General features: G+C 38.0%; 1 protein-coding gene across 1 annotated transcript in view; it reads right to left on the bottom strand.

The window, feature by feature from the left end:
• The window catches only part of LOC120525932 (differentially expressed in FDCP 6 homolog), a 113696-nt gene that overhangs the window by 61384 nt on the left and 27222 nt on the right, over positions 1 to 25090 (bottom strand). The window contains exons 2-3 of the mRNA XM_039748633.1: positions 6674 to 6814; positions 874 to 1059 (exon numbers count right to left, since the gene is read on the bottom strand). Coding sequence (XP_039604567.1) covers positions 874 to 1059; positions 6674 to 6814 — 327 coding nt within the window. The remainder of the gene's footprint in view (positions 1 to 873; positions 1060 to 6673; positions 6815 to 25090) is intronic.

The raw sequence follows: 25090 nt of genomic DNA, 5'->3' as shown, positions 1-25090 counted from the left end.
GTTTAGAGGGCAACATTGAAAGTGTTTTGGGACTTCTATGCTTTTGGGACTCCGAAGTCAAGACACATGCTTACTTTTGCTGTCCAGTCTTCTCTCACTGACTCTTTCTCTCATCTTTCTCTCAGTTGTCCAATGCTGAATTGAATCATTAATTTACTGACTTCCTCACTTTTGTCCTCTCTGTTGTGGATTCCAAGTTCTGCACTTACACACCCACTTCCTCATATGAGCTTATTTTCCAAAAACAGCTCAATTGGCACTGTAGTAGGTATTGTGTTGCCAATGCATTAATACTATAATAATAACGACTGTAGATAAAAATATTTATTTCAGTAAATAAAAAAGTGACAAAGTGTCCACTCACTCTAACTGTGTAACCACTCACTCCATCATTCTATCAGTCACTTAGTCTCACACTTGCTTAGTCACATGCTGATAAATACTTGCTGACATCGCCCAAGTAGCTTGCCTTCTCATTCTTCCATATTGTTCACTCTACAAATCCTCTCCTTTACTGCCCACCCCAATCAATTTCTAGATTTTACTCTTTCAGATGGTACTGAGCCATTTTTTTTTGCTTCAATGTAACATGAATACAGATTTTACTCTTGCGAATAGGTGGAAGTTTCAAGGCTTGATCTTTATGGGGAAACAAAATAAAATGTCATCAATCTGCCACACAGCCTTGGCTTCCATAATTGGCTAAGTGCCCGGTCAAATTGGTTAGTCTGTAAAGGTCACTGATATTTGCATTATGAGCAAAGAAATCAAACACATGGTATAATTTCATTGTCAGTGTGTTATGACAGTATGTTTTCCAACAAAAGGCAATAAAGACAAAACAGACAAAGAAAGAATCTTCAGTCAATCTACCTCATCTGGGACGATAACCAAAGGGTATTTGTCTTCGGAAAGGAAATTGAAGAGACACCAGAGGCGGAAAGCATCTTGCCAGGGAATGATGCTTTTGCCATTCTTTTCTGGATGGTAATTTTTTTTAGCTGTCAGAGTCCAACAGAGTTCATCAAAATTCTCTTTCACAAAAGTACCCTCCTCCACCTAATAAAAGCAACAGAAAAAGAAAGATGCAAGAAGTTGGCTTTGTGGAGAATCAAACACATCTACATTAGCATTCACATTAGCATTTACTTTCCTTCTTCTCCAAAACAAATACATATAACATCACCAACTACAGCAGCTGGTAAGAAACCCTGAGGTTTTGTCTTTTGAGTTACTGTGGGTGGTGCAGTGCCAGCGGTGCTGGGTCACGGGATTACTGAGCTTCAGGCCCTTCAAGAAGGCATCCTGCCAAGCTGCAAAACTCAGACGGATTGTTGCTAGGTTTTTAAAGCACCCATTCTGGAGAGAGCTGCAACAGCATTTCTAAAAATTGCCCCTCGCTGAGATTATGTCACACATACAAAAAAAAAGAAGAAGAATCACATTCTGTACAGAATACTGAGCTGGTTTGGGTGTGCGCATATCTCAAGTAAATATATGGCTGAGCATATTTGAATGTGCATATGTACAGCGGTTTTCTTTGCACTTGTGTAACTACATGTAAGTTCGCCTGTATATGTTCATTCATAGTTTGGATGTTTCTGCAAACTTGCGTGTGTAACAGCTATCCATTTGATTCTTCATGAGTGGAAATGTGAATCTAAAAGTTTGAAGAGCTTTCTGGAATTCACATTACCTCTTTATCTACACTAAATCATAGCCACTGATAGGACTAACTAGTGGAAAATATACAGTACAGCATGCACTCAATTCTGCAATGTCATATTAAGAATTTTGCTTAAATATTCAAAGTCAAGAAGAAAAACACATTCGTGAACAAATAGAAAAGATGGTAACAGGAATTAGTTGTTCTAATCAATGAGATCGAAGTTTGGGTTTCGGGTTCGTTATTCAGTCAGTCAGTCAGTCATTCTCCAACCCGATATATATCCTAACACAGGGTCACGGGGGTCGCTGGAGCCAAAAACAAAGGTATTTTTTCCTCTTCACAACAAAAATATCTTGAAGCGCAACATGACCCAGAACATTTGTAAAAGACTATATGTCTACTAATCCATATTCAGTCTGATTGTGCACAAACAGGTGAAATTTAGAACCACCGGAGCAGTTGTCCTATAAAAGATGACTGCAAGAAAACACATTTCAATGCTTAAGGAGGTGACAAAAAAAATCCTAGGATGACAGTACGCAACCATGACTCTGATGATCGTTGTTACATCATTTAATTCTCAACAAATTACACAGTATTACTCAGTAAAGTGAATGAATATTTCATTCATTTAAATGTTCCCTTAATTTTTTAAGCAGTGCAGTTGCATTCTGAAAAGGATCATCCGGAGGGCATGTTCAGGTCGCATTTTATGAATCATTCATGCCAGAATCCAAACAATCTGAAATTCTCTACAAATTTTTCTCACAATTGTAAATGTAGGTTAGTGTCAGATTTCACATTTACATTTAAGTGTCTGAAGCTTGGAATATCTGCACATACACGTGAATGTTTGAAGATGTGTTTGTGTTCGGCATATTTTTGTAGGGCTGTCTAAGGTATGCTGACTTTGTGTGAGTTTGTAAGTACGCATGCTGTGTGTGCATGTGTGTATTTTATTATATGTACAAGTATAGCTTGAATATTTGAATGTTCTCCTAAGTGCAGGTGAGGTACGTAATAAAGAAAAAACTTTGCATGATCCAAAGACAGAGCGGAGAGTGTGCATGTAGACGTCTGTGTTAGACAAAGGATACCAATGGGGTACTAAGCCCTGTAGGTGTGGTGTGTGCAATGGAAGAAATTTATTGAAGGCACCAGAAGTTGAAGCCATGGTGGCCATACAATACCAGTTTGCAGGAAGGTAGCCTACAGTCCTAAGCTAGGAAAGACAGGACTACATTGCCCTTGTAGGTCCAATTCTGGATAAAAAAAATTCAAGAGGATGTTAATTTCCCTCAGAACTGGTAGGTGACGAAAGGTAAACCAAAATGTAAGGAGCGGGACATTGTTGACCTTTTAAAGCAGATAGCACTGAAGATGTTTGTGATACCTGGTCCTTGATGGGCAACATTGAACTCAGAGGTGGAGGGACACTTGAGGAGGATAAATGTAATTCCAGTCTGTGTATCTGTAACCCATGGCTTCTGAAATTATCATAAGAAGAGGTTTTAGAACTGTTTTATGCAAACAAGCAAATGAGTTTGCAGTCAGAAGCAGTACTGGTGTAAAGACACATTGGTAAGAAGAAGAGAAGCCAACGTTAAGATAGAGTGAGAAAAACAGCCAGTGAAAATGATAATGGGAATTGGAAGATGGCTAAGTCAGAAAACCACCTCATCTTATAGACTGGGCAGAGAAACTTGCGAGAGACATGCTCAGGGTTCAGCTATGGTAATCAAAGTAGCTGTGGTTACACAGAAGAATAAGCAAACTTCCAATAACTTCATGCCATGATATTATTATTAATGAGAAAGGGTGTCACAAAATAATTTAGTAGGTTAGTCATATCTATTTATATAATAAGGAGCAATTTAAGCAGTGAACTTACCAAAGGGAGGGTGGTGCACGGTGACTTCGAAGGGTGAAGTGGAGGCGTGAGGCAGTGTGCCACTGCTCTGAGCATATGTGGTGTAGATGACCATCAGTAGAAAGAGAGAAAGAAGGGGCCCGGCCAGATGAGTTGTGTTAACATGGAGGTGCACATGTGTGAGGGGTGTGTGCACATGGGGGCATAATTGTCTGATTGGTTTCATGCCCAAATGAGCTATTTTCAATTCTGTGGTGTGTGGAAAAAATGCTTCTGTAAAGACTAAAAATGTTTATTTGCATTTCCACACTCCTTTAGCCTATGAAACCAGCTCTTTTTCTTTCCAACCTAATAACAGTGAAATGTCATACAACCTCCTTCATTTAAAGTATAAAAGATTCAGTTTCAAAGATTGTTACAGTTTATTCAACCACTGACCTGTTAGGTCACAGCTACTGCTACCCAATAAAATTGGGCAATGCAGTGGGAATCTAACAGTTATGGCTGAATAATCATGAATACAAAAGGTGGGATAACTACAGTACACAATGTATTTTTGCTGTACCTCTACTATTGTCAGACCACCTTTTGTAAACATGTAGGAAAAATATTAAAATATTTATTAAAATAGAATAAACAATATACTAGGAGGTATACGAAGATACTACCGATTTAAAACAATCAATTGCTACAATATATAAGGACTGTGATACAGCTGGTAAGTAATTCTTTCTTCTTATTTGACTGCAAGTTTTATAAAACAACATTAAAAATTTAAAAGACTAGGGGGCTTTGCCCCCGCTTGCTTCGCTCGCCAACCCCATTCTCCCCCTGCCAGCGGCCGCTTCTCCGAAATGCTCTACCTCCTCTTTGCTCGAGCAGCTGTTGTCTTGCTTCTGCTGCGTGATCTGCATTTCATGCGGTGCTTCGAATGTTTAAAAGCCTGTACAGCACCTGAATATTCAATCTCTTTTCGCTGTTCTGTTATTTCCATGAGTAATATTTTCAGTTTGTTTGCACTAATGTGTGATCTTTACTCTCATTTTTTGATACTTCCATTAACCTGCTCTGCATGTGTATCACAGGACTTGCTTCTGAAGGTTGCAAGTATGACGTGACTTGTCCATCTCGCGGGAAGTGAAAGTGTCTCTCTGTCTCTCTTCAAAAGATCACGTCTCTTCCCTGGTAAAAAGTCTCGTCTATTTTTTTTATAATAGAGAGATTTATGTATTTGGTAGCATTTTCTTAAAGAATGGGTCTTGTGTGAACAAGATGTGCTGTATTTCACCAGGATGTCTATAATTGGATTGCTTGGATTTAGCAGTGTCATATCTTTCTGACAAAAAAGAAGGTAAGAGACACTATGTCTCAGTGACACACCTGATGAAGGTCTCTTATATTTGTTCTTGTTCAGCATGACCTTTTAACTTTTTTTTCTTTTGCAGATGCACATGGGAACAACTCATTATTGTGTGTTATATTGTTTCAATGGAAAAGAAACTGCAATACACATAGCCAAATTGGCCCTTGTCATGTTTTCTTCTACCATTCATCAGTCAGTCAGTCATTTGCTAACCCACTTAATCCTGAACAGGGTCATGGGGCTGTCCTGGAACTTTTCACAGCTAGTATAAGGTATAAGGAGGAAACGCTGCACAGAGAGCCAGTTTATTGCAGGGCGAACACACACACCCACACACACACCAGCCACACACTAATTCACCTAACCTGTATGTCTTTGGGCTATGAGAGGAAACTGGTAAACCTGCGCAGACGTGGCTTGGTTAGGGGGTCGGTGGGGGACATGTAAACACCACACTAGGAGAACCTGGGTCATGAATCTTGCTCTCCTTACTACGAGGCAGCAGTGCTTCCACTGCGCCACCTTGCTGCCCACTGTTCATCATATTTATTTAAATAAATCAATTTGGAGACTTCACTCTGTGAGATTGTACATGTTGGGCATTAGCTGGTCTGTGAAAATGTTTTAAAAATTAAACTCTATAGTTACACCCACTCATGCAAATTAATGACCAACTGGCCAATGAGAGTAGTGATGCTAATTGATGTTTGCAGCTTGGGGGTAAGGAAGGTGTAACTGAGAGGCAATTTGCTTGCTTGAAATGGACTAATCAATATTGGACTAGGTTTTGTAGAATTGGGTGGGATTTTGACTAATTTGGAGGAAAAATACCTGTCAAAGCTGCCAACCCTGACAACGGACGGGGAAGTTGAAGATTTCTGAGATGGGCTAAGCACATTGGTGTGCGACGTGCAACATGACAATTCAGGGTGTAGTGGCCTGGATGAAGTTTTCCCTTTAGGCTCATTTAAGGTTTGAATATTGAGTGATGAGAACTGTATATTGAGTATTAGAAAAGATTATTTACTCAAGGTTTTGTTTGAGTGCTCCTTTGGGGTGTTCATTGGAGTTGGACAGTGTTGTTCAGACCAGTTGAATCTGCTGAACATGCATGTGAGAGAGCAGAGAAAACAGAGGATGCATGAACTAACCTTTCATTTATTTACATGAGTGGTGGAGCTGGCATTTAGCATTGATCTGGAGATAAAGAGGGAACAGAGAAAAGTGGAAAGACAGCATGTGTAGGACTGACTTTCCGACTGACTTGAAGAAAGGGAAGAAGTGAACTAATCTCAAGAGCTCTGAATGAACAGGAGCCGAGAAGGAGGAAGTGAATGGTTGGGTTGTTGCATCGAGGTATTTTTTAAATATTTTTTTTTTTACCTGCATTTTTTTTTATTTCGTCTGGGAATTATTTACTTTTGTTCTTTTTATTTTTTAATTTGCCACTCATTATTTTGAATGATTGTCGAATTTATATTTGGTTTGCTAATTTTGCAATATTCTGCAGTGGTCTGTGTTACCTTCACTGCTGCTTGGCTATGAACTACGAGTGTAATTGTCCTGGGGTCTATTGGCATGGGACATCACATATACATTGTAATTTCGGTATGAGTATGGGGTGCACAAACATGAGTATCTATGGCTATGTAATTAAAAGTAGGGTTGTTGATCTATCCATATACATCTAAATGCTCACATTGTGTGTATAGCTGCTTGTGTGCACATGTTCACGTAGGTATAAAAGCTTGCAAGAGTATTCATCACTTACCTTGTCAAGGATGTACTTGTTCAGGTAAGGCATGTAGCCCTGACTTGACACAGGACCATCATCATCATCTCTGAAATGCTCCTCCAAGGCCACCGGGTCATGTGGGATGCACAGAACTGTACACAAGTTGTGTGAAAGGACCTGCAAACATCCAAAACATAAATAAAGCTTATTTTCTTGAAACAACATTAAACATACAGTGACCTCTGATGCTAGGTGTTACATATTAACAGTAAATGACAGTACGAATAGCTGTCATTGGTATGTCAGATGAGGAGGAATGGTAGACAGAATAGGCAAATCAAGTGGACCCATAAGCTACTTCTGTTTCTGGTTCTTTTATTAGTTTGTTGTTTTTTTAGATTAAAGTGGGGCACCACGATAACATGCAAAGTAGCACTGCTACCTCTTGGCTTGTGGAAGCTAAATTGGATTTTTTAAGCTGGTATTGTATCCTACGTTTAAAGAGGACCTGCCCACCTATAATGATTCCAAGGCTATGTGCCTCTCACTATCTCTCTACATTAACTCTGCTTTCATGCATCTTCTCTGCAGCCATCCTGTACCTTTCCTTTCTCTAAAAAGGCTGATTGAAAAATTCTTTCTGTTAATCAGGAGCACCCCCTGTCAGCCACTAGGTAAGAGCAATTAGGATTAGGAGGTAAAACCAAACTAGAAGGGACTTTGAATGGGAAGGAAATCAAGTGTTTGAGATTTAGCAACAATGTGTCTGCAGAGGAATGTTGTAAAGGAGGGGGTGTTGCCTCAGGCCCAGTCATTCTAACAATCACACAATCAATCACTTATTTTTACTTTTGGCTGAACTTTGCCAACTAACACTTCTGATGAAGCACATTTTCTAAATCGTGAAATGTCTGGGCCTCCTTCTTAGAACTATGCTATAACAAAAAGGAACAGCAAAAATGAAAAGACAAGCTTTCAAACTTTCTGACCAGCTGTTTGTTCACCATGGTTTGAGCACTCAGTGGTGACTCAGCAGAACGGCAGCAGCCTGGTGTGACACTTTAGTGTTAAGTACCAGACAGTGGGCATAGGCAGGCACAATACTGACTAGAAACAACATCCTGTCTCTCTGTCAATACCACAGCTACAAGACCACATAACACTTAACAGTTCAAACTACCCATTCACACTCAGCGATCACAGGTAGGGAAGGATTTTTTTTACATTTTGAGTGGCACACTGGTAAGTGCTATTACTTCACAGCATCAGAAACCAAGTTTTGGATCCTGGCCTACTCACTATACTCACTCAACTATCTGCATTGATTGTTCTTTACATTTACATTTATTTGCTTAGCAGACACTTTTATCCAAAGTTTTTCTACAGGTCGCAGTTAGCAATTTAAATTGGCACTATATGAGTGAATATGGGTTTGTCAGGAAGCATGCCATGAAATAATGTAATGGCCACTAGTCCTGGATTTTTTCCTGTTTTGCTTGGCAGGTGCTCCTGGGATAGACTCCAGTGGATTAAAGCAACTTTAAAATGGATGGCTGGATGGATCATTATTTGTTAAATTAGGTGATTTCCACTCATATCCTTGGCACTTTTCAGCTCAACTTTGGGAGAATACAAGCAAAATTTCAAAACATTTTGCTGGGAGTGATTTTAAAGTGGTGGACATTAACGTGGGAGGTCTGGTCAATATGCTAAGGGAAGCTTGTGGCAGTGGTGCTGTCTTAAGTGGAAAACCCATCAGTAATTCAATGCTTATCTGAGAGTTTCAACCTAACCCTTCTTTGGGTATTGCACTCGATTCTTCTCTGGTGTCATCAGGGCCACTTCATGACAAGTAAGAGTGACTAAGTCCTGTAAACCACAAGATAGCCAGTTGATTTCACGGTACACGCCTATAGAGTGACATTTCACAAGTCTCTTATCCTTCCATTGCTCTGTCTGTAAAATATTGAAACATCCATTAATCCATCCAACCATTTTCTAACCTGCTTCATCCTGAGCAAGGATGTGGGGGGACTGGATCATATCACAGTAAGCATAGGGTGCAAGGCAGGAACAATCCCTGGACAGGGTGCCAATCATTCACAGAGTGAATATACTCGAATGCAAACACACACCATACAGACACATACATGCTAGGGCCAATTTAGCACCACCAACCTACCTAACCTGCCCTGAAGCACCCGGAAAAAACCCACATAGACACGGGAGAACATATAAACTCCACACATGGAGGACTTAGGATGTGAACTTTGGTCTCTTTACTCCAAGGCAGCAATGTTACCATTATGCCACTGTGTTGCCCCACAAATCAGAAATGCATTTGAAACATGCATTTGTGATTTGTAGGAAGATAAGTAAAACACATAAAATACCATAAATAAATCTAATTTAAATGGTCAGGCCGAGCATTATATTAAAAAAGTTTACAAGGTCACCCATTGAAGCAGAGCAGAAATGGTTGGGATTACAAGTGTAAAATTAACAGCTCGGCTGGAGAACATGTGCATTCAAATCTTACGACCTGAACCTGAGTCCAAGGAAGTCTGTTCAGTCCACATTGGGTTTGTATGTGTAAAGTGTCTTCTGACAGAGTTCACAATGGAAGATAACATGTAAAATAAAGATCAAAGATGACCCTAGAAGCTTGAAGAGTGAAAGAATGTAACATCATAGATTTAAAAAATGCATGCCTGAGAGCCACATTAAGCACACAGTCAGGTAGATCCTTTTGATAATCTCTAAGCTATTCAATCTCTGTGCCATTTGTCGTCCATCGCTACATTTCACATCCTGACGTTTACCCACTGGATAGAAGTACTCACTCGCTCACTTTCTTTTTGCTTTTTAAGTGAGTGTTACAGTGGCAACATTCTGAGCTGGCCAAACCATTTTCAGCAGCTTGACTTGGGGAAAGATGTAATTGCTCCAGTCTTAGGTATGCTCCATATGGGTCTTCCACTAGTGGGCCACACCTAGTACAGCTCTCTTTAGTGTTTTAAGCACCATTAATTAATTTATTTTATATTAAAAGGGCTGTCTAGTAGACTTCCTATTTAAAGGACTAATCAAGGAAAGGGTAAGGAGTGTCTTGTAATCATCTAATGGCGCAGTAGTTTTTAAGAAGCCACAAATGCATAAGCCACATATGAATGACACAAAGTTGTTAACCTCTTGTCCATATAGCATTTACACTACAACTGCTTTTACAAATCTCATATCAAATGACATATGAGACGCATTACATGGTGTACTGCAAACATTAACACTGAGGTCTACGCCGATTACTTCGTTTTCGCAGCACAAGTAGTCTAAATTAAAACACCACGTTAATTTGATTGTGTTCAATAAAGGCTAATATAATACTGTATGTGTAGACAGTTCCCAGAAAGGTGTAAAAATATCTATATGAAGTCAGCTAACAGAGTATTTGCCCTCCATGTACCACCAACGAGGTTTGTCTGGGCTGTGGCATCTGCTATACCAATGTTTTTGACAATTTACAATATCAGTTTTTAGAGTTGTGATGAGTGGTAAGGCTCAGTCTTTAAAACATCAATCAACTCAGAAAAAGATAAGATGTTATATGCTGGGTTCAGACCTGGTGACCTGGGGCCTCATGTATAACGCCGTGCGTAGAACTCGCACTATAACATGGCGTAAGCACAAAAGCCGAAATGTGCTTACGCACAGAAAAATCCAGGTGCAGGAATCTGTGCGTACTCCAACTTCCACGTTCTTCCGCTACATAAATCCCGATCAGCGTGAAAACTAACGCTCGTGCACGCGCATTTTGTAACGCCCCAAATCCTCCCAGAATTACGCCTATTTGAATATGCAAATCAATATAAATCGCCCTTAAGCGCAGCCTTCTATGAAAAGACAATGGGAAAAGCACGGGGAAAATATAAGAATTTCAGCGAATACCAAGTGGAGGCAAAGGAAAAACATACTATTTGTTCAAATAAACCGTGGTATAATCAACAAAAGGAAGTTGATCGAGTGACATAGCGTGTTGGAGAAACTTGAAAGCTCACATTCACAAAATCGCACAGTGCCGGAAATAAAAAAGAAGTCACATATCAAAGTTGCCGTGAAAAGAAGAGTTGTAAGCCCACTGTCTGAGTGTCATATGAAAGCTTATTAGGGTACAGAGAAAAAAGGCACACAGTGAGGAAAAAGCACGAAATGTCAACTTTAATCTCGAATTTTCCACTTTAATCACGTAGTTTATTTTGTCATTTAGTAGAACATTATAAACTTCATCTTAAAATCGTTTAATTAACCAGTTTCTCAAAATTACATCGTAATTAAAGTAGCACGTTAAATGCTTTGTTTTGTATTTGATCTTCTACTGTATGTGATCTATGTGTGTGAATCACTACTTGCTTCTTAAACTGGCTCTCTTCCTCCAACTGGACACAGAGTCCATTACATTTGTGATATTACAGCTCTCTGAATAACTAAAATACTGAGATGTATACGTGATGTCATTTTCATGATGATAGGAGCTAAAGCACATTATTAAACATGTGTTTCATGAGCCTCATGCTCATGACAAGCATTTATCTTTTGTCGAAATTTGTCGCTGCTTTTAGCTGTGTTGTTATTTTCTCTTTCTGTTTTATATTCAATATATATTGGCGTGGCCGCCCCAAGAGTCCTTGCTTTTCTTTCCCCAAGTAACCGATCGCCACACAATCAGCTCTGTAATAGAAGTTAAGCCATCTGTAAGCTTAGCGCCGATTCTTCAAAACGCTTAAAGAACATTGAAATATCTTCGTAGTACATGTTTAATTATTCTATCCTTCACGACACTCCCAGTGAAGAATATAGATTATTTAAATGAAGTTAAAGTTTTATGTGTATAATTTAACAAACATATTTTGCTGCATTTCACCTTAAAAATGATATGTCATCATATGTAAATACGCTTTATAAAGTGGCCCAGGTTGTGAGATATTATAACTGTAGTGCAAGTTTACAGTGGGGTGATTGTACTTATAAGTACAAACCGTTCTACAAGGAGCAATTGATTGAGTGCATTTAAAGTTCTTGGGATTAAACTGTTTCTGAACCGTGAGGTCCGTACAGGAAAGGCTTTAAAACATTTTGCAGTGGCTGAGACAGCGTGTCCTTGAAACTGTATACCGATAATTCTCTTTCCGATCAGCTGCTGCTGTGATTCACACTCAGATACAGTGATATAAATACTCCGAGTCGTGCAGTGAGAGTAATATGGAAAAAGATGATCCGCTGTGGCAACTCCTAACGGGAGGAGCTGAAAGAAGAAGAAGAAGTGAGAGTAACAACGCTAAAGCAGTTATGGTATTTGGAATACTATGGCTGTTCCCTGGACCATTATATTGTTACGAGTTAATTACAATCAGATGCATTACACTAATAAACAATATGCGGTTAGTTTCTGTGTATTTATAAAGCCGCGTCATGAAAATAATGAGTAATCACACAAGAACAGTACCATTGCTTTGACGCTGGGTGCCGCCAGTTTGCAAAACCGAGCGGAGAACTTGCGTACGACAAGGCATGAGGTACCTTGGAAAAGTGCGTGGCTTTACGCCAAGTGTAGGTTTTATACATCGCGATTTGAACGTGGAAAAGTTCTTACGCAACATTTCTGTGCGTACGCACCGTTTATACATGAGGACCCTGGTCATTGTGCATGGATAACTCCACTTTTATGCTTATCAGCTCACTGTATCATATCAAATGGTATGTTCAGAGGACACTGCCCTTCTAGGAAGCCACACTAACAGGAAGAATAAATACATGTTACAACACTGGGTAAAGGTGATCATTCAGCATCAAACTGTGATCAATTGATTCGTGGCTGCAGATTTTACACAAGCACACACTGTTGACTACAGTTGCCCCTTATTAATAACGCCTGCCACTCTACACAGAGGTCACCTTCAACACCGTTCTTTGTACAGCATTAGAAAGCAGAGCTGTTTTTCACACTGAAATGTATGCAAGTATATCCCACAATCACACTACTTTAGAAAGTTATAGATGTCTTATTTGTTGGCCATTATAGTCTAATTATTGGCAATGACATCTACCCATCATTTTTATAGCACTACTGGGATGTTAATCATTTCTTTACCTTAGGAACTACATGACTAATAAAAGTGCCTGCTTTATGAGCATCTCATGTTTCAACATTTTTTGTTTCTACCTATGACATGTGACAGTAAAGTTAGGTTAGGAGTTGGGTGCAATATCCAGAAGGCGATGTTGAAATACAGTATGGCTACCCTAGCATCTTGTGTATCTGTAAAATAAGGAAGTTAGTAGCAATGAGGCAGTGCCAATATGTGGTAGTTTTAACTCTGGCAAAACAAATATGTTATCTATTTTTGATACATCATATACGTACAGTATCCTGTAGTTAGGATATAGCAGGTTGGATAATGGATGGATATATGTACAGTAGTTTTGTTTTTTAAGTTGGATAAATATGAAAATTTAACTATTTGATTATTATAGATGAAAAAGGTTCAGTACTGCCACAAATCCAGAAGAGCATTTGGCTGTGTTTGTTAACATATGAATCTGTTAATATTACTCTGTATTACCGTCTGCACAATATGGAATTGAATAAGATTCTGTTCATCGTGGTTTTTTGTCCAGTGACTTATTTTGTGTCATTCTGCCTTGTTATATCATGGGGTTTGTTGAAGTCAGGATGTTATTTAATACTGCATTTGCACAATCACCTGTTGTTTTGTGGGTTATATTTGGCCGGCTGTTTGGATACCGGCAGTTCTATATTAGACCAATATGACAGAATAAGTTTTGATATGCATGTGAGTGTGGATTATGGTGGACTGACATCCCATCTAGGGTTGGTTGCTACTTTACTTAGAGATGGCACTATGATAAGAATCAGCTCTCCATGAAAACAACAGATTGAGCAAGTTTGGAAAATGAATGGATCATTTTTAATTTACCCAAACACAAAAATGTGATAGTGGTTGAAAATTTTAAAAATAAAATTTTACCTTCCAACCTCGCAGATTTTAACATTTTTAACAGAATAAGTGACTTTCAAAGAGGAAAATAAAAACCTAAAATGAATAGTGAGGTTGAAAGTTTGATTTTCAGATTAATGAACTGAGTGAAACAGTCCTGCTTTCTGTAATTTACAATTGTACTCTTTGTTTCATTATTTGGTCGCCAGCACAGAAGCAGCACATTAATGGAGTGATTAGCACTGGTGCCTCATAGCAGTTTGAATCCAAGGCGTGGCCCCGGTTTGTCTGGATTTGGCACATTCTCCTGTGTACTTGTGGGTATTTTTCCAAATACTCCAGTTTTTGTCTTGCTGTTATGACACTCAAGAGTTCCTAAAGTGCAAAGTCCCAAAAATGTCCACTAGATGGGGATATTACCATTGAACCCGAGTAATAAAGGCAAATACAGGGTATTTATAAAAAGAAAAGGATTATTATTAATGCAAAATGCTCTGTGGCACAAAAATCAGCTCCTTGTAGAATGAAGACAATAAGGAGTTGCAACCAAAGGCGAGCAAAATATCAATACAAAATCTAAAGAATAGTTGAACTACAGAGCACAGAGGTCAAAAATCCAGTAAATAACAATGCACAAGAAAATTGCAGGAAACTCAACACTACTAAGCACATTCAAATGAACTGCAAGGGACTGTGGGTTGCCCCCTTTTATAGAGCTGGGGAGGTGGCACAACCTTTTGGGGAACCACCAACAAAACACAAAAAGTACAACAAAGACATAGGAAATACAACTCAAAATGGTAGGAACCATGGCTGAAACACTTGCACCCTATTGATGTGTGTTCTAGGCTAGCTGGTGACTAGAAGTTGGACTGAGATGTCCTCTGCAATGCCTGTCCCAGGATTGGTATTGGTCTTGTTCCAGTGCTGATTACACAGGTTTCACTTTCCAAAATCCCCAACTAGATAAAGCAGCTACAGATAAAAAAAGAATGCTACTTGTGTATGACATGCATCACAGCAAACAGTATACAGTGTGCAGCACAATATGCAGCAACAGACAAACAGGTTTGAAGACTGTGGGCCGTGCAGGGAGCTGGCAAAGGAACAGGAAGTTGTAACTTCTTGTCTTTCAGTATGGTGCCAACATGGCTGATGAAAAAATAGCAGCCACTTTGTTTTTAATAATTAAAAGTTAAGTCATTTACTATTATATTGCCTGCCTTTTTTTAGTCATTTTGCTTTTTCATAAACAGCATTTTTCATAGTGGCCACTATTGTAAAGCAAATAATCTGTTAGAATCAATGTTGCCTAGTTTTTATGATGCTTTTTTTCCTTAGTTTATTTTAACACCCTGCAAAATCCAGTTGAGGGTTGTATTGAATAAGATCCTAGACTTGAAGTGGAGGACACAAGGCAGGAACCCTAATTGACAGGACACAAGTCCATCACTGGGAATGCTGATACATCCATCTTACAGTTCTCAATCAACTTCATTTGAAGGAAATTTCAGGCAGACCCAGGAAAAACAAGCCGATTCTACATAGACAAAACCACGGCCCGAATAAGAATCCCTTGTGCCGGGAGATTTGGAACAGCGAAATTAACTACTCTGCATCTTCCTTAAATGTCTTGCGTGACTTGCTCAAGAACACATAAGGCAGCCAATGCTGGAATAAGAAAGAGTGACTTTGCATTTTGTTAGTCTAGCTCCTTAAACAACATGTCACAGTGCCTGAGTGATCAATGAAAAACTTTTTACAAGCCAGTGGTGGGATGTGAAAATAAAATTTGTGTTATCCAGTCTAGCTCATCATTTGGACCACTCTGCTTGCCTGACTGACTGAGCGGATTTTATTTTATTTACATGTATTCAACTTCAATTTGGAGGAGTGTACACTGCAGTTAAAACATGAATGTTCAGAGAAGAGAACACACTAAAAATGAATTGCCCTCAGATTATTGTTAATGTGCAGTTACTGAACATTAACTGGATGATTGTTTATTGATTTACTAATGGATAAAGAGATATATTTATTAACATGTTTTTTAAAACAGGGCATTCAGTTTCTGTTGTTCAATATGGAGGGAGAGCGTAGGTCATTTCCTGGGAGGAGAGGCTTTACATGGCCCTGGTGACTGCAAGAATTTGAGGTCTTATTTTTTTTTTAAAACACAAACTTGTTGGCACAGAAGTGTAGTGGGTACAACTGCTGCCTAACATATTACCCATTAAGCTACATTTTGAAGCATTTAGACTCCTCAAGTACTATAACTCACCGAGTATTCTTTTTGCGGAATCTCATTCCCCATGTAAAAAATTACACTACAACTCCTATGTAGCAATGTTTCATATGTTTGAGACCCGGGTTCGCTTCCCAGGTCCTCTCTGCGTGAAGTTTGCATGTTCTCCCCGTGTCTGTGTGGGTTTCCTCCGGGTGCTCCAGTTTCCTCCCATAGTCCAAAGACATGCAGGTTAGGTGCACTGGCGTTTCTAAATTGTCCCTAGTGTGTGCTTTGGATGTGTGGGTGTGTGTGTGTGTGTACACCCTGCCCGGGGGTTGTTTCCTGCCTTGCGCCCTGTGTTGGCTGGGATTGGCTCCAGCAGACCCCTGTGACACTGTACTGTAGTTAGGATATAGCGGGTTAGATAATGAATGAATGATTCTCTGACATTCTTAGAAAGGGATGCCAAACTGTGTAGCCATCAGTCAGGGTCACCTAAAGGAAGAATTCTGTCCTCTTATTGTACCAACGCTGACCTACACTGATCCATTAGTTTCATTACTTAAGTATGGCACATACATCATTGTCAGCTTCTAAGATCATACTGATCTACAGTACAACGTACCACACAGGGGAGAGGTAGACTGGCGTCTAAAACAAACAAGATCAGAACAATCTGAATTTGTGGAATTAACATTAAATGACCAAAATAAATGATGTTGTGTGCACTCACTGATTACTGGTGTTCATGCTTTGCAGGCCTCCCATTAAAAGAATCTTTGCATCTTCTAATATTCTGGTGTAACAACATCTGCCTTCTCAAAGTGCAACTTACAACAAATTGCTGGAGTAGCAGTAAAGTAATTAGATCTTGGGACAGAACCAGGTACTATGAGCCTCAACCACTCGTGCAAACACTTCTTATACATATTATTGGCTAGAAAATGTTACTCTAAAATCAGTCAAAGTAAAGTTTTCTTATCATTGGAAGAATTCATTCTGTGTCTTCCTTGTACTTCCATAACTCCTCGCCGAACCTTCACTGTCACTTTCTTCACTCAGTAAGGTATGGACTATTAAGTAATTTTTTGTTTTATTACACTTGGCAAGTAAATGTTGTGATGATGTTTTACTATGTGTATTGGATGATATTTTTCATTTTGTATTATTGTTTTCATGTCTATAATATCCAATTATTCATTTCACATGGCCCCCTTTCTCCAGTTTAGGATGCAGAGGCTGAAGCCTGTTCTAGAAGTGGAGCCCAGGATGGGTGCCAGTCTGTTACAGGGCACACTAACCGTGCAACAGTTTAGAACTTTCAGTTGAACTAACATGCATGGCCTTGGGAGATGGCAGGAAAACCAGAGTACCAGGACAAAGTCCCACCACAAAGGAATGAGGAGACCATCCAAACTCCACACAAATGGTAACTGAACCAGAATTTAAACCAAGAGTGTTGGTTCTGTAAAGCAGCAGCCCACTGATACAGTAAGATATGGTAAATAATTCCATCAAATAATATAATTTTCATACAGCACCGTTCACAATAATCAACATCAAATAATATTAATGACTACTCCATCCACCAAGGAACAGCCTGTTACTAGTGTCTGGAGTTTCCCAAGTTACTGAGTCGAACATGGACTATTTTTACATTTTTATGTCTTGTGGCATTACGTTTCATCTTTTAGCTTGGTGATTGTTGTCTAAAACTGGTGGATATAAAGGGAAATGGCTGGAAAGATTAAATCACACTTCCACTATTTCAAAGTATTGTAATTTCTCTGTTTGACAGATTTGACAGTGAATATAGGACACTTTGCTGAAAATGACCAAAGAACAAACAGACAAAGAGAAAAGTCCACCTGCGTGTGACATTGATTTGCAAAAGTCTGAGGCCCGCTTGTCTTTTGATAAAGGAAGAGTGCAAGAGGAAACTGTGGTTTGGTTCTGTGAAGAAAACTTAAATGAGCTTCCTTCTAACAGCTCACAAAAGTTACAAAAAAAAAAAACCATACACACACTTTCTATTTTGAATTTTTTTTCTTCATTTTTGACTCCAGAAACTAAGGAGTTTCTAAATCAATTTCAGGACAGGCAACAAGAAATAAAAACTGCATTCTTTAAACAGCATGAGGCAGGTGTGCTCCTGTGCTGTAGCATTTCTCACTCATTTACTCATTTGGGGTGCAGCAACCTCTTTGGAGTTTCCTCTGCACAGCACGCAGATAAGAAAACTGAGCGACCGCAAGTACCAGGGCCCAGATAGGCCATGTGCACCTGCTGCTGGGGTGGCTTCAGCTCAATCATTCAGGCCTCATGTCACAGTAGATAAAGAAGAGTTTTTGGGTCATTCAAACAGAGGTCTAAAGAGCCACATCTGGGCATCCATACATCCTTCTTTATTCTGAACCCACTGTTTTGATCGGGTTCTCAGGGACAACTAGTGCAAGGTAAGAACGACCTGTGGAATGTATGCATGCACACACAGGACTAGTGTAAAGTTGACAGTCAAATTAACAGCATGTGAAAGGAAGCCAGCACCCCCACATTAAGACAATAGAGTGCCAACATGCTGCCCATAACTCGATATGTTAAACTCATAGAGCACATGTGTACATTTAAAAATATAAAATAATATCAGAAAATGAAAATTTTATACAATATTGGAATACATATATACAAACATACATCTATCTTGGCATCCATTTTCTGAACATGGTTATATCATTATATTGTTGTGGGAAGTCAGAATCGTAATAGAACTGGGTATAAGGCAGGTACCGACCCTAAACAGGATGACAGTGCCAAGGAAAGCATGATTATATATGGACACTTTATGGCCTCTACTAAACATACCTTGCACATTTTTGGATATGGGAGGAAACTAAAGTAGCAAGAAAACGCCCAGTGCTAGTGTTCAGGATTGAGCCCAGATTCTTAAAGCTGTGAGGCAGAAGCACTAATAAGTATACCCCCCTCTACATACTTAATGTATAAATGTAAAATTCCAAATAAATTATGTTTTAATAAGCTGAAAACTAAGACACATGAATTAACTAAAGAAATAAGAGGATACAAGTCATTTCTGAACATAAGGGAACAACCTGAGTACAGGCCGCCCCGGTCAGCTATGCCTTCGTTTCCGTTCTGGACTGATAGATCAGCCAAATTAGTGTGTACTGACAGACTGATGGCTTGAAATGAGAAATGCAAATGATCTTCAAGTGAACACCTATTCTCTTAGTTAGTGCATCTCCATCCTATGGGATAAATGGCACTCAGAAGATTTAATCCTCAAATGAGATTTCAGAAAAGACTGCAATTTAAGCATCATTTAGCTTCAATACACCCTTCCCTTTGCTCCCAGAGATCAACCACATTCAAAGACAGATGGAATTTGTCATGTATGGTCCCCATTCACAATTATATTTTAGTTCCATTTCCAGAGCACTTCCAAAGCTCTCATGCTGACACATGTTTAATTCTACTTTTTAAATACAGAAAAGCAATTGGCAATTTTTTATCACAACAAAACAAATGTACATTCAAGAAAATAGCTGCTACAGAATTCAAGTGCCCTTTTATGTCTAGCAACTAATTAAAAAACGTAAACTTCCAACAACACAAGTGAGCAGACTTCTACATTTAAAGTCAGAAGAAATCTGTGCAGTGAACCAAAACAGCAAAGCAGGCAGATATACAGTAGTAACTCAAGGCATCAAGCAGTTCTAGCTCACAGTACCTCATCTTAAACTGTAGCGTACATATGACCACATTATGACAAAGGAGGGTAACAAAAAGAAGGTCAAGAAGCAGCCATGTATGCACCATCACCGTTTCCTGCCAGTCAAATGTATGCCATTTTCTTTACTTTTGCTTATCTAAGGATACAATTAGTACATTGAACATGCACTTTAATAATCTGAGTATTCACCAAGAACCTGATTTCTAAAACGTATAAACTCTTATTCTAATTAGAAAAATCAGGTTATTATCCACTGTGAAACCTGGTTAAAAAAGTGAAGATTTCTCCGTGATTATGTGGCCATGTAAACTCTTAACCAGTTTACTGATAAGGATTTTGCAGTCTGTGCATGTCTGCAGCTCATGTATTTGCTTCACACATGATTATAGCAGCCACAGGTAAAAGTGTCCACAGTATATATTTCCAGAGGGTTATTCCTTCTCCTGGGTGAAATAATCTGTCTCAATATTTTAGAAATTATTACATTTATTTTGATACGGCAAGAAGCACACATATTGGGTCCTTTGCAGGACTCAGTCACACAACCAAGCAGAAAAGAGATTGCTGCATGCAGTCTGGTAATAGAAACCTATAAATAAAGCATTCATTTGACTAAACATTTTATAAAACACAACAAATCATAGGCGTCAAGGTTGATTTTCAGATTCAGCCTGGCCATTGATGATGTTTAGCTTTTTTTGTGTAGTTTAATGATATTGGAGCATTTTGCAAAAGAGAACTCCAGAAGATTACTTGCGCATGTATACGTGGATCATTAAGAAACCGGGTTATTCAACTTAATCAAATTATGTTTGAGCATATAAAACGCACTGAATGTTTTTTCAGGAAACTGAAGAAGCCTGAAAGCATTAATTGCGATGAGAGTAGTGGCATTTTTAAACATTTCAACAAATGAGAAGAGCTTGGAATTAAAAGAACAACAATATACTGCTATGTTATGGTTTGTGTTATTACATTTTATTCAATATTGTTCATTATTTGGTAAAATATCTTATACTTGTTTTGGACGTTTTTCTTAATTCGACAATCCAATTCTAGAATTTATTTTTCAATTCTCCGCATAGTTTAGGAGTTGTGTAATTTTTTGTAATATTTTGGATGCCATTTTAAGTTTTCTCTTTTTTAAGTCTTCACTTTGTGATTTAGAGTTTGGCTTTTTTTGGTCATGAAATAGTTAGAAATGTTTCCACCAATCACTGTTGAGCTCCCATTATTGGGGACGTGTCCTTTTAGGTTATGAACTTTTAATTACGTTGCAACAGGATAAATGTCATATCTGGATCAGAGTTCACAGATTCAAAAATAAAAAACAAGTCCTTGCTAGTTCCTTTGTTTAACGGTTTGCTGGTTAATATCTTTGTTTTGATATTTTTAACTCTGATTCTTAACTAGTGATCTGGTTTTGGTTGCTGCGTTCTTGATTTACCAGTATTCAACCTATTTGTCTTTTTGACTACATCTTTTCTCCTAGTTGCAATTGTTTATGCTTTCTTGCAAAGCATGATAGTTTGTAAAGAAAAAGCGACCAGATGAAGACATGTAGATCAGAGCCAAGTTTGCAACCAGAATGTCAATCCTATCATTTATCAAGTCCAAAAACCACAACCAAAACTCTTAGTCAGAATGTCTTTGCACTAAAGTATTTATTAGGATTTCACAATCAAAAACACATTCACCAGAGTAAGTAGTTTCTATTCAGATAACCAGGAAGTGCACTCTATCAACCTTTATGTAGTCATGTTGATGACATCAAGTGCACCACATTCCTGGCAATCCCTGAATAACAACAACATACAAAGCTTAAACAAAATTTTTCACAAAATAATGGCACCCATAGGAAACAATAATGGAGTCAAAGTAAGATGTGGATTAAATATAACCATAAGAAAAAAAACACTTAAATTTGTGTTTTCTAATATTTAAACCACAAACAGAACCCAAATCCAACATAAGGGATGGAAAAATGTGAAAGAAATGGAAAAGTAAACCATATCAGAGCAATAACCATTGGTGAAGTAAGCTATAGGAGGTAAAGTTCCAAAATGGCGCCATCTTCTGAAAGGAACACATTTACCATGCTGCATATACTTCTATTGAAAATTTGTCTCCTAGTGTTAAATGTCAGAACATCCATAATGAAATGACATTTCATATGTTTTTTTTCTGATTTAACAAGTTGAAATCTACTTTTCAACAAGAAACCCAGCTTAAGTGTATTCTCAGAAATGTGTGAGAAAACTGGTCAAAAATAATCACAGGTATATTGATGACATCAAGATTCTAACAAGTGAGCTTCCGTTTGACAAAGGCTATTCTCTGTTAGACCCAGTAAGATAAATTTGTATGAAGGAATGAGACTTCTGTCTGTGATCTTCAAGACTTAATTTTAGTTTAAGATTGCATAAATTCAAAACACCAACATCTTAAAAACAAGAATGGAAAACATTCAACTTCCAGCATTTCAACACTCATCAGTTTAAGAACATTTGCAGAAGATTTGCCCTTTTTTGGTGACCCTATTTGGAATAACCTATGGAAATCTAGCTTTTCCATAATAATTGTGATCAGTAGCAGTCTGTTAAGAAAGGCCAGAGGCACAAAAAAACAATATGTTTGGAACCAAATGGTTACTTTAACAGGTTCTCAAGAAATGGCTAGATATAAAATAGAGTAGATAGGAGCACAGTTAGGGGACAGGCGAAAGGTCTGTTAATCATCTATCTTCTTAACCTGCTTATCTAGGGCAGGGATTTGGGGAAGCTAGAGCCAATTCTAGCAACCATGGGTTACAAGACAGGATCAATCCCTGGACAAAGAGACAGTCCATTCCAGGGTCAATACACAAACACACATTAAGGAAAATGTAAAAGTGCCAATCCACATAACCGAAATGTCTATGGATTGTGGGAGGAAACCAGAGCTCCCAGATGAAAACCATACAAAGCTCTACACAGGAGCACCTGGCGTGTGAACCCCAGTCTCCTTGTTGTGAGGTATCAGAACTACCACTGCCTCACCAAACAAGATATCCAAAGGATCAAACCCAAAATGGCAGGCAGAAATGTAGTCAAAATAAAAACAAAAATGTTAAGCCACAAAATTCTAACACTAGCTAGAAATATCTTTCCCTAACTACAATACATTTTTATAAAAGGTTTATCTTCAGGATGTCGGCAACAGCATTCATACATATGCAATTTTCAAGTCATGTGATCAGAAACAGACATACCAATATGGCCACAGAAATGCAGACATGTCCACAAAAGAACATGGATATCAAACAAACAAAACAAAAAAAGAAATTTTATAAGCAACCAAAAAAACACATACAAAATTCCAAAAATGAAACAGACTGAATCTAAAAGAGGCTAAAACACAGATACAGCCAGCCTCACCATCTCACATGTATCTCTTGTTACCCTGACCTCCTAAACTCCCTCACTCACTCAATAAGCCTGCTATGGACTGCAAGGTCGAGCTCGCTCACTAGATGATTACTTAGGTAGGTGTTAAAATATTCATAATCGATTCTTAGTTAAAAATTTAACTGATTAACTGCATATTTGGCTGCACATGATCTCATTTCTGTCCTCCTTTAATTTTTTTTAAGGGAGGAGGAAATACCAGCTGCAAGACTACTTCACTTTGAATTTTTGGCCTTGTGTTACTGTTTGCCAGAAAATGACTCTAAAATTCCACATTGATAAAATTCTTTCAGATTTTTGTTATGAATCCATTTTATTTGAATTGTTTACAAGATTAGTTTGAAAAGATAATATCAAAAAAGTGTGACATTGCCAAAGCAATGAACTACATTTGATTCTGCCAATAATACACATGAAAATTGAACTAAATGGAAAATTCCATTATAACAAACATAAAATAGTAGGTTATAAATGCATTTTTAAAATAACTAGTACAATGCTGTTGCCCACCACAGGTTTCTGTTTATTTTAAATGTCCCATTGTCTTATCAACTTCAATATATCTGACCTACAACAAAAAAGAAACAGATGGAGAAACTAGCTAAATGGAAAGTCTTTTCAACAAAGATCAAGCACACCTAGTTTACAAAGATGAACATTTTGACATCACACAAAATGTAGCACACATAGCCCCAGCAGCACACAGCATCTCTGCAATGACGACACTGTCTTAGAGCATGACTCAATCCGAGGAAAAACAAAAATAAATAAATGTGAACTGCTTAAAATTAAAGGAATACTCCATTCAAAAATGATATTATTTGTATATGTAAATTATCCCAGTGGTGGTGGCCAATAAAAATGTTTACTCTCATGTTTGCCTCAGGAAAGTACATGACAAAGATTCTCAGTGAATGGGATTCAATAGTGACCAACACTGAACATCGGCAAAGTTGGTAAAAATATCTATTAAAAAAAGAAAAAAAAATCTGATGTTACTCATATCACATAACACACATGTCCATTACTTTACATTACAAGACACTTTCCAATAATATGATACTTTTGAATAGAAGACAGTACTCTTGACCAATGAATGAGAGGAAAAGCCAGATTTTCAATTTAAAAACACAGAATTATGGGTAAGTGTTTTTCCCGTTTATCATCCTGTTTATCAAAATTCAAAGTAAATTTAAGAATCAGTGCATTTTTTTTATTTTATATTTCACATACCGTTCCATCTTTTTCTGATTTGGGGTTGTATTAATGATGTGCTTCATAAACAAACATACAACTGACTTCACTATGCAAACTTCTTTGTGGATTTTAAACTTATTCTCATTTAATGTGCTACAGGAATTATAGACGGATTCACTGGAAAGGAAGCCACAGGATAAACTCTCATCAAATATTGCGGTGTATGTAGAAGTTAAAATGTTTCAGGCAAGCCCATTTTCTCATATAACACTGAAGGTCAATTTTTTTTTTTTACATTTTTGAATGTATGTAAAGTTATTGCTTAACTTGGATAAAGTGGCTTCTCCAAGTCAAGCTAACCATCTCTCAACTTTGGTAATTGATTTCACACTAGATGGAGCTAGAAGGTAAGCTAAAAAGGTTGGTTATATCATTGGCTGGAGGGCTAGTATGAAAAGACCTCCAGAAGCTCCTCAGCCACTTTCATCATCTATCAGAGATACACTAATTTCTCCTTCAAGGAGAAGCAGTAATTCTGCAATGTGTACTGTAGATATCACTAGAGATTATCAACCTTTCAAGTTAACACATTGGCAATAAAAAAAAGATACTGGCATTTCAGTAACATTCCTCATGCACTACTATCAAAATGACTCGCACTCAAACTAACTGAAAGACTTTAGACTACAAACCAGTAGTTATGCCTTGGCAGAAATCACATGCATACAATAGACATTGCTATGAACTATACTTTAGCTAACTGAAGAAAAATGGCATCTATCATCAGGTGGAGAGCAAATGGAATAACTGAAAAATAAC

Source organism: Polypterus senegalus, chromosome 3 (genome assembly GCF_016835505.1).
Source record: "Polypterus senegalus isolate Bchr_013 chromosome 3, ASM1683550v1, whole genome shotgun sequence".
NCBI lineage: Eukaryota > Metazoa > Chordata > Cladistia > Polypteriformes > Polypteridae > Polypterus > Polypterus senegalus.
Note: the sequence above shows the minus strand (reverse complement) of the source record. Positions and strands in the feature narration are given on the sequence as shown.